Raw genomic sequence first — 10,918 nt, 5'->3', positions numbered from 1 at the left:
TTACATGATCAGGATTAAATGAACTCTAATGGGCAAAATGCATGATGTAGTCATCGAAATGCTAATATTGTAATGTGGATAGAAAGAACAGATTTTAAGTTCACCAAAAATGAAACCAAAATGGACCAGACATATTAAATAGGAGCTCAACTTCATTTGTAATTTTAAAGTGCAAATAAATACAATGAAACACCATTTTCACCTATCAGATTAGCAACAATGTAAAGTTTAAAGATATTCAGTGGTGATTGAGTGTGGGGAAACTGGTACTTTTAATGCTGTTTATATGAATGGAAATTGGTGGTCTTCTCAAAGGTCAACTTGTTAATATGTATCCAAAGTTAAAATACAGTCAGGCTCACATAACAACGAGGATATGTCTGAGAGATACATCCTTGTGCGATTTCATCATTGTATGAACATCATAGTGTACTTACACAAGCCTAAATGATACAGCTTACTATATATTATATACATATAGGCTGTATCGTATAACCTATTCCTCTTAGGCTACAGACCTGTGCAACATTTTACTGTATTAATATTGCAGGCAATTATAAGTATTTGTATATCTAAAAATAGAAAATATACAGTAAAAAATACAGTGTAAAAGATTAAAAATGGAGGCCGGGAGCAGTGGCTCATGCCTGTAATCCCAGCACTTTGGGAGGCCGAGGCAGGTGGATCACCTGAGGTCAGGAGTTCAAGACCAGCCTGGCCAACATGATGAAACCCCATCTCTACTAAAAATACAAAAATTAGCCAGGCATGGTGGCACTTGCCTGTAATCTCAGCCACTCGGAAGGCAGAAGCAGGAGAATCCCTTGAATCCAGGAGGCGGAGGTTACAGTGAGCCAAGATCACACCATTGCACTCCAGCCTGGGTGACACAGTGAGACTCCATCTAAATTAAAAAAAAAAAAAAAATTAAAAATGGTACGTCTGTATAGCATAGGGCACTTATCAGGAGTGGAGCTTGCAGGACTGGAAGTTACTCTGGCTGAGTTAACGAGTGAGTGGTGAGTGAATGTGAAGGCCTAGGACATTACTGTACATTGCTGTACGTTTTATAAACACTGTATACTTAGGTTATACTAAATTGATTTTTTAAATGTTCTTTCTTCAATAATAAATTAACCTTAGCTTACTATCACTTTTTTACTTTATAAATTTTACTTTTTCCAAACATTTGACTCTTTGTAATAACACCTAGCTTAAAACACAAACAAATTATACAGCTATACAAAAATATTTTCTCTGTATCTTTATTCTATATACTTTTTTCTGTTTCTAGAAATTTTAATTATTTTTTACTTTTTAAACTTTTTGTTGTTTTGTTTTGTTTTAGCTACAGGGTCTGCTCTGTCATCCAGGCTGGAATGCAAGTGGCACAATCAGGGCTCACCTCAAACTCCAAGGCTCAAGCAATCCTCTCACCTCAGCCTCCCAAGTAGCTAGGACCACAGTCATGAGCCACCATGCCTGCTTGATTTTTTTAAAAAAATTTTGTAAAGACAGAGTCTCACTTTGTTGCCCAGGCTGGTTTGAGCTGCTGTCCTCAAGCGATCCTCCTGCCTCGGCCTCCAAAAGTGCTGGGATTACAGGCGTGAGCCACCATGCCTGGCCAAATTTTTTGTTTAAAAATGAATACACCAACACACACATTAGCCTATGCCGACACAGGGTGAGGATCATCAATATCACCGTCTTCCACCTTTATATCTTATCCTACCAGATGAATTTCAGCGGGCAGTAACACACACGGAGCTGTTGTCTCCTACAATAACAATGTCTTCTTCTGGATGCCTCCTGAAGGACCGATCTGAGGCTGTTCTTAAGGAGGTATCACTCTTTTCAGAAAGATGCTCATGGTGGTTTGTTTCTCTTTTCATGTTAGATTTGTGTGAGTCTATCATGGGCTACGGCATTATGAAGGCTGTGACTTCACCCAGCAATAGGAATATTTTTAGCTCCATTACAGTCTTGTGGGATCACCACTGTATATGAGGATTTTCATTGACCAAAACATTGTTATGCAGCACATGACGGCGACATATCCTTGAACACACAATTTCACTTCTGGGAATTTAGCTTATGGATATACTTGCAAAAGCACACTAAGCTATGTGTACATTCCTGTACATTTTCAAAGAGAAACTTTATATCATTTTGGTCATGTTAAAGACTTGGGACTGGTGGTTATATTCCTGTATACATAGCTTAGTGTGCTTTTGCAAGTATATCCATAAACTAAATTGACAGAATTGTTTGAAAAACAACCATGAATATAACATAAATGCTCATTAACAGAAAAATGGTTAAATATATCATTTTATGAATTTTTTTTTTTTTTTTTTGAGACTGTCTTGCTCTGTCACCCAGGCTGGAGTGCAGTGGCGCGATCTCGGCTCATTGCAACCTCTGCCTCCCAAATTCAAGGGATTTTTGTGTCTCAGCCCCCTGAGTAGCTGGGATTACAGGCATGCACCACCATGTCTGGCTAATTTTTCTTTTTTTTTTTTTTTTGACGGAGTCTCGCTCTGTCGCCCAGGCTGGAGTGCAGTGGCGCAATCGCAGCTCACTGCAAGCTCCGCCTCCCGGGTTCACGCCATTCTCCTGCCTCAGCAACCCGACTAGCTGGGACTACAGGCGCCCGCCACCACCCCCGGCTAATTTTTCGTATTTTTAGTAGAGACGGGTTTTCACCGTGTTAGCCAGGATGGTCTAGATCTTCTGACCTCGTGATCTGCCCGCCTCGGCCTCCCAAAGTGCTGGGATTACAGGCGTCAGCCACCGCAACCGGCCTAATTTTTGTATTTTTAATAGAGACAGGGTTTCACCATGTTGGCCAGGCTGGTCTCAAATTCCTGGCCTCAAGTGATCCACCCGCCTCGGCCTCCCAGAGTGCTGGGATTACAGGTGTGAGCCACCGTGCCTGGCCCATTTTATGGGATATTATGCAGCTGTGTGTGTGTTTTTTTTTTAAACTTTGTGTGCTGATAGGGAAAGATGCCAAGAATATTAAGTGAAAAAACTCACGTTGGAGAGCAATATGTGTAATATGATACAACTTGTTAAAAAAAAAAAAAAAGAAAGAAAAGAAAAGAAACAAAGGAAGAAAAAGGCCACTCTGCGCGCCGGGCCGACTCTCCTTGCGCCGGGCCGACTCTCCTTCCGCTGGAGCCGCGGGGCCTCATGAAAGTTCCGAAGGACGCCAGAGAGGTCCCCGCAGCGCGGGGCGCCGAGGAGCGGCCGGCACCGGAAGCCAGGGTGCACTTCCGCGTGGTGAGGTTCATCATGGAGGCAGGTGTGAACCTAGGGATGCGGTCTATTCCCATTGCCACTGCTTGCACCATTTACCATAAGTTCTTCTGCGAGACCATCCTGGACGCCTATGACCCTTACCTGATTGCCATGTCTTCCATGTACTTGGCTGGCAAAGTGGAAGAGCAGCACCTGCCGGCTCGTGACATCATCAATGTGTCCAACAGGTACTTCAACCCAAGCGGTGAGCCCCTGGAATTGGATTCCCGCTTCTGGGAGCTCTGGGACAGCATTGTGCAGTGTGAGCTTCTCATGCTGAGAGTTCTGCGCTTCCAGGTCTCCTTCCAGCATCCACACAAGTACCTGCTCCACTACCTGGTTTCCCTCAAGAACTGGCTGAACCGCCACAGCTGGCAGCGGACCCCCGTTGCCGTCACTGCCTGGGCCCTGCTGCAGGACAGCTACCACGGGGGGCTGTGCCTCCGCTTCCAGGCCCAGCACATGGCTGTGGTGGTGCTCTACCTGGCCCTGCAGGTCTACGGAGTCGAGGTGCCCTCCGAGGTCGAGGCTGAGAAGCCGTGGTGACAGGTGTTTAGTGACGACCTTACCAAGCCAATCATTGGTGTCTGATCTCATTCAGATTTATACCATAGACACATAGACCCCTAAGGCCCTGGCTCAGGCCTGCCCAAAGAGAAGCCCAGGATGGTCAGCTGCCTGGGGACATTGCCACCACGTCGCTATGATGGCTGGTCCCCAGAGGACCAGCTGGGAGGACTGGTTGTGCTGCTGGAGAAGGGCTGGTGAAGGCAATGACATGCTGCCGCTTTGACAGTCCCTAGCAGTCGCGCTCCAGATGATGATGGGAGCTGCGCCTCCAGCGGGCAGGCCGGGAGCACACTGGGTGCAGCTGACCCAAAGGAGCCACATCTGCTTTTGTCCTTTGAGAGGACTCTGACTACAATAGAGGCATGATGCCAATAAAAGGCAAATCATGACATCAATGACACTGAATCCCTAGGGATTTTTTTTAAAGCCAGATTTATAGCGAGAATGAATGTGCAATGTGGCTGAAATCTATTTTTTGTAATAAAAGGTGATGCAAGTCAAAAAAAAGAAAAAAAGAAAAAGGCCAGGCACGGTGGCTCATGCCTGTAATTCCAGCACTTTGGGAGCCGGAGGCGGGTGGATTACCTGAGGTCAGGAGTTCGAGACCAGCCTAGCCAACATGGTGAAATCCTGTCTCTACTAAAAATACAAAAATTAGCAGGGAATGGTGGTGCGTGTCTGTAATCCCAGCTACTAAGGGGGCTGAGGATGGATGGATGGATGGATGGAGGGATGGAGGGATGGAGGGATGGAGGGATGGAGGGATGGATGGATGGATGGATGATTGTTTTCAAAGAGAAATTTTCTAGAACTTTTTACCATTTTGGTCATGTTAAAGACTTGGGACTGGTGGTTAGAGGATGGGGGAGACATCTTTTCTTTCTCATTTTATTATACTTTCTATTTGAATTTTTTTACCATGATCATTTACATTTATAATTTTTTAAAAGACCTACTGAAAACATGAAACAGCCTTGAGAAATGGTAGCAGGGAAATGTTGCAGAATGACCACATGCACTCTGATGCCTTGGGGCAGGGGATGTTGGCCCTGAGGCCAGTCTGGACCCTGGCTGCCTGTGTGGCATACAGGAGATGATGGGACTCTGTGAACACAAGCACTGCTGTGGTTTGAGTATGTCCCTCAGAGTGCATGTGCTGGAAATGTGGTCCCCAGTGTGGCAGTTGGAAAGGTAGGGACTTTAAGAGGTGATTCGGTCATTAAGAGGAATTAATGCTACTCTCCAGGGAATGTGTTATTTCTCATGAGAGTAAGCTCTCACTCTCTTTCAGGACTGGATTAGTTATCTCAAGAGCACGTTATAAAGTGAGATAGTCCCTATGTTCTGCCTCTGACTTCTTCCTTTCTGCCATGTGGTATGCTAATGCTGTGCTCTTGGACTTTACAGCCTCCAGAACTAGGAGCCCAGTAAACTCTCCTTTATAAACTACCTAGTCTCAGGCATTCTCTTATAGCAACAGAAAACGCACTAAGACCTCCCTTCTGGTGCACACCTTTTATTTTTTCCCTTCCCAGTATTCCTTTCCCCATCTTTTAGTAACAGGACCCATTTTCCTTTCTGCAACTGCTTTTCTTCCACCCCTCAGTCCATGTTTCAGGTTGGGAATTGGACCTTGACCCCCAGTTCCAAAAGTGGGCCTTGACCTTGGGCTGGCCAGGGCACCACAGAACTATCACAATGGCTTCAAGGAGGGGCATTGGCTCAAGCATGACCAATAAGAACATCCTCCAGTACTTCAGCTAGTGCTCTTGGACCAAGGCTCTCCCCTACCCTCTAAGTGCAGGAGTACTAGAACAAATGTCTGGAACTGCTTTGACCATTGTTGCCACCACTGGGTGGAGATTTTCCTGAAAATAAAGCAAAGCAGAGGAAAGCAGAGCTTATGTGATGAGAGACAGATTCCTGTGGACACAGAGCACCTGGATCCAGCCATGCAGAAGCCTTCTTAATTGCTTTTCTGTTATCTTAAACTTTATATGAGCTAATAAATTCTCATTTTTCCTTGAGCTGGTTTGAATTATTCTATTAATTTCATCCAAGAGTCTCTATAAATGTAAGCACCTTAGTAATTTCTTCAACAGCCAGCAGAGCCTATAGTGCCTTTTTAAGCCTTTGCCCAACAGTGTGGACTCCCAAGCAGCAGCACTTACCATAAATATTTTTCATCATTTTGCTTGTGGTTTCCTTATGCTCCCACCCAGTCCTAGTACAGGGTCGAGCAGAGAGCAGAAACTCCTTGAAATGTTTGCTGCATGGGGCAATCATTCTAATTTTCAATATCCTAACATTGCCTCTGTGTAAGACACAAATATGTCTTAAATATATGTAAGACATGAATACTTTTTGTGCCTATTTTTTTTTCTTACATTTTGGGTCTTTGCAGATATTAAAACTTTGGAGTAGATGATGCAGAGCATAGATTCCTAAGCCTCAACTCTTCTTGCAAAACTTGAAGGACCAAGCTCAGCCCTCTGCAGCAGACTACACAAAGCCTTACTTCAACCTGCTACTCTAATGCTTGATGTCTGTATATTTATAAATTACTATAATAAGGCGAGAATTATAAGGACAGAAAAAACCTTTAAGTCAGCAGCCCCATTTATTTTTTCTTTTATTTCTCTCATTCTTGATTTCTTTCTAGTTTGTTACCAAATTCTTAAACATTAGCAATTTAAAATATGTTAGAAATGGAAAAAATTGAAAGTGGCCTGTTCTCTGAAATTTCCTAGTTTGTAGTTGTAATAGCTGTTCAACATCTTCTTGTAGCCATAAGACAACTGCAGTGCCAGGCGTACAAATCCTGATCCTGTTTCAGTGGTTAACACTCACTAAATAGTCTCTTACTACCCAAGAAACTGCTGTATGTCACAGGGAAATTCAATAAACAAGGTACACATCAGTCCATTGCATCTGAAACAGCATATTCACTACTTATCACTCAAATGTGAATATTTTTTTCTTTTTTGGAGATGGAGTCTCACTCTGTCACTCAGGTTGGAGTGCAGTGGTGCAATCTCAGCTCACTGCAGCCTCCTCCTCCCGGGTTTAAGTGATCCTCCCACCTCACCGTCTCGAATAGCTAGGATTACAGGCAGCCACCACCACACCTGGCTAATTTTTGTATTTTTAGTAGAGATAGGGTTTCACCATATTGGCCAGACTAGTCTTGAACTCCTGGCCTCAAGTGATCCACCCACCTTGGCCTCCCAGAGTGCTGGAATTACAGGCATGAGCCACTACACCCAGCCTCAAATGTGAATTTCTAACCCATATGCAAACACAACCATCCCAGAAACTTGACTGGCAGGAGGAACCCTCATCCCTCATTGGAAGATGTTCCCATTTATCTCCTCACAGATGTCACCACCATATGCCCTACTTAGTGGCCAGGAGCTCAGTGAGACACTGCTCACCACATTAATTCATCAAGCCCAGGGTCAGCGCTGGCTCTGGGCACCCTGCACCCACTCACTCTCTCACTGTGAAAGTTCACTGCCAGCCGCCTCCTCGAACCGTCCATAAATCTTGGGAGATTTGGGGGTTCTGCCTGGGGCCCACCCTAAGGAGACACCACACTTCCTTGCCACACCTACCACAGACTCAGAGTCATCCAACAAGACCTGAAACAGAAAGTGACAGTTACAACGAGACACCTTATGAGCAGGTGTGGTGTGCGCAGTGCACGGTGAAGAGGCATCTGTTAGTTCTGGACACACCTCTCATCCCTTTGCTGCAGGACAGGTTGGCTGTGACCCACAGCAAATATAGTATGTAACAGCAGCCCTGACTGTGTCTGGCTGTCAAGACTTGCAGGAGTCCTGGGGACCAAAAAGGCTGTAGGCTTCACCTTTCAGTGTTCGATCTTTTAGTATCAATAAAATCAAAGGCAGACACAAAAGGGAATCGGAAAACCTAAGAGGAAAATACCACTGATATATTTCACTCAGCTGTTCCTACGGCTCCATGCCTTGGTCCATTCAGGCTGCTGTAACGAGGTACCACAGACTGAGTGGCTTACAAATAACAACAATTTATTTCTCACAGTTCTGGAGGCTGAAAATCTGAGATCAGGGTGCCCTCATGGTAGGGTTCTGGGAGGGGCATCTTCCAGGTTGCAGAAAGCCGTCTTCTCATTGTATCCTCATATGGTAGTAAGAGGCTAGAGAGCTCTCTGGGATTTCTTTTATAAGGGCACTAATCCCATTCATGAAAGCTGCACCCTCATGACTTAAACTACCTCCCAAAGGCCCCACATCCTAATACTATCACTTTAGGGGTAATATTTCAAAAAAGAAATGGGAGTGGGGGACACAAACATTCAGTCCATAACACTCCATGATACTTATACAAGGCTAAGCCTGGCCTTGGTGGCAGCCCAGTGGATTCCAGTTGTGTGTTCCCAGTGATGGCTGGAGAAGACACTGAACCCAAGAATAATGATGAAATGTTGGCCATGGTGGCCTACAAGGAAAAGCCACTGGCAATTGAGCCTTAATGCTGTTTTCAGGATCAAGATTTGAGAATTTTTTGTTAATGCTATTTAGCTCAAAGGTATGCTTTTCTCAGTTCTGCTCTGCATATAGTTTCTTGAATCCATTCCTCTTTCCCTCACTTGTGTTGTTGCACCTGCCCTCTGTGCTGTCAGTTCTTCCTTACTTAGGTCCACCCTGCACACCACCACCTCTACCTGAACAGCTCCTCATCTGAATACATGGAATCAGGCAGACCTGTATTTATTCACGTTACTCTCCTCAACACATAATATATGTTAGCATCATGGTCAGCAGGTCACCACCTGGTGAGATCACTTAAAAGAGTGTGTGTGTATGCATCTGTGTGTGTGTGTATGCATATATATATAAAGAGTCTGTGTATATATATATTATAAAAACAGTACAGTATATATTGATCATATTATGTAACTGATTCTTCAGCATCTGCAGAAAAAAATCTCGAAGTCCCTTGTCAATTCACCACCTGATTCTCCCTCATCACTCATGAAACCCCCATTCCACTGTACTGCAGCTCATACTACTCCATTTGCCCAGAAAGCCTCCTCTTTTTTATTTACCTCAGTACTGAACTGAAAGCACCTTGAAGGGAGGAATCATTCTATACCCATCTAACTTGATGTTTGAGAATAATATGTGATTAATTAAATTCTTGGATTGACTGATTGATGACGTCTCTTCAGCCTTGTGATGCACAGCTCAGAGTCTATTGCTTCCATAGGAGCTCATCGCCCACCTGCCTGCAGGGATCCCTTCCTCTTTTGAACTGGCACCTATTGGCTGTGCAATCCATTCAGCAACACACCATGAGATATCATTCTTTTGCTATTGTATTGTGCCTTTTAAATTTAAAAAAAAAAATTGGAAAATTTTGGTGGGTATGTTATTTCTATTTTTTATGAGTTTATGCTTAATCTCTTCAGGGACCATACAACTTTTTTTCCTACCACAATCTCTAAAGTCTTAAATAGGTCTCACAAAAAGTACAAACAATATTCATCCATTATAATTTGCCAGAATTAATTCTAATTATGTATATTGTTTAATTATAGGTAATTGATATTCATTATTAATTAAAGCCAAATAGGTTTATTTTTGCATGCTAGAATTTTGTAATTTCACATTGTTTTACACGGAAAGTCAACCTTTCTCTTTACATCTTTTAGCAATTGTGAATGACACATGAAACATGACCTTTTGGTACTGAACTTAGTACTTTATAGTACTAAATTTATAATACTAATTATAGTACTATAAATAGTGCTAATTATAGTACTAATTTATTTCTAAATTGAGTACTTTATACACAATTTAGAAATTGAAGTGTAATTCCTAAGATTAGGAAAGATACGTAGTCTAATTGGTCTCTGATATCTGTCCATGTGCATATGAGGATATATTATTTTGTGTCTCCCCTTTTATGGTGGCCGGCCTTCAAGATGGCCCCCAGGGATTCTTGCCTCCTGGTACTCATGCTCCAAGTAGTCCATAGTCTCTTCCCACATTGAGTAGGGCTGGCCTGCATCATCAAAAAGGTATCATACAAATGATGGAGTGTGACTTCCAAGGCCAGATCATAAAAGAAAAGACATTGCAGCTTCTCCCTTGCTCTCTCTTGGGCCACTCACTCTGGGGAGCTAGGTGCCATGTCATGAGGACACGCAAATAGAGGGGTCCACAGGACAGGAAGCTGAGGCCTCTTGCCAACAGCCAGCACTGAATTGCCAACCATGTGAGCAAGCTACTTGGAAGCAGACCCTCCACATCTATGGATGTCAGCGGCCTCAACTGTACTTGACATCACTTTTTTTTTTTTTTTTTTGAGATGGAGTCTCACTCTGTCACCCAGGCTGGAATGCAGTGGCGTGATCTCAGCTCACTATAACCTCCGCCTCCAGGGTTCAAATGATTCTCCTGCCTCAGCCTCCCAAGTGGCTGGGATTACAGGCGTCTGCCACCACGCCCAGCTCATTTTTGTATTTTTAGTAGAGACGGGGTTTTGCCATGTTGGCCAGGCTGGTCTCAAACTCTTAACCTCAGGTGATCTGCCCACCTCAGCCTCCCAAAGTGCTGGGATTACAGGTATGAGCCACCACGCCTGGTCAATATCACTTTGAAAGAACTGGAGCCAGAACCATTTGTGTTCCTAACCCACAGAACTGTATATTATGCATGTTCACTGTTATTTTAAACTACTAAGTTTTGGAGTAATTCACTATATTTTACTATATGACTAATACATCTGAAGATAGAAATTTTTACTTAATGTAAATAATAAAAAGAGAGTTTCTATGACAAACTAGAATGCTGTAAGTACAGATCAAAAGAGTCTTGTGAAAAGACAATCAGGGGAAAACGAGTTTCTTGTAGTGAGATGGATTGAGTGAACTTATATCTGAAATATGAAGAAAATACTTTAAAACTCAAGCAATAAAGAAAATAATATTGAAGACTTCATTATTTGAGGTCTTATTGATTTGTTTGGTTTGCGAAAAGAGTCCAGGATACACATA

At 43.3% G+C, this 10,918-nt stretch overlaps 1 protein-coding gene across 1 annotated transcript; it reads left to right on the top strand.

The window, feature by feature from the left end:
• Positions 1–3,272: 3,272 nt before the first annotated feature.
• LOC100461118 (cyclin-Q-like) lies at positions 3,273–4,547 on the top strand. Its single transcript, XM_024235520.3, has one exon. It carries the CDS (start codon positions 3,298–3,300, stop codon positions 3,847–3,849), a length of 552 nt encoding a protein of 183 aa, XP_024091288.2. The 5' UTR covers positions 3,273–3,297; the 3' UTR covers positions 3,850–4,547.
• Positions 4,548–10,918: the final 6,371 nt, after the last annotated feature.

This window comes from Pongo abelii, chromosome 1 (assembly GCF_028885655.2).
Source record: "Pongo abelii isolate AG06213 chromosome 1, NHGRI_mPonAbe1-v2.0_pri, whole genome shotgun sequence".
NCBI classification, from domain to species: domain Eukaryota; kingdom Metazoa; phylum Chordata; class Mammalia; order Primates; family Hominidae; genus Pongo; species Pongo abelii.
Note: the sequence above shows the minus strand (reverse complement) of the source record. Positions and strands in the feature narration are given on the sequence as shown.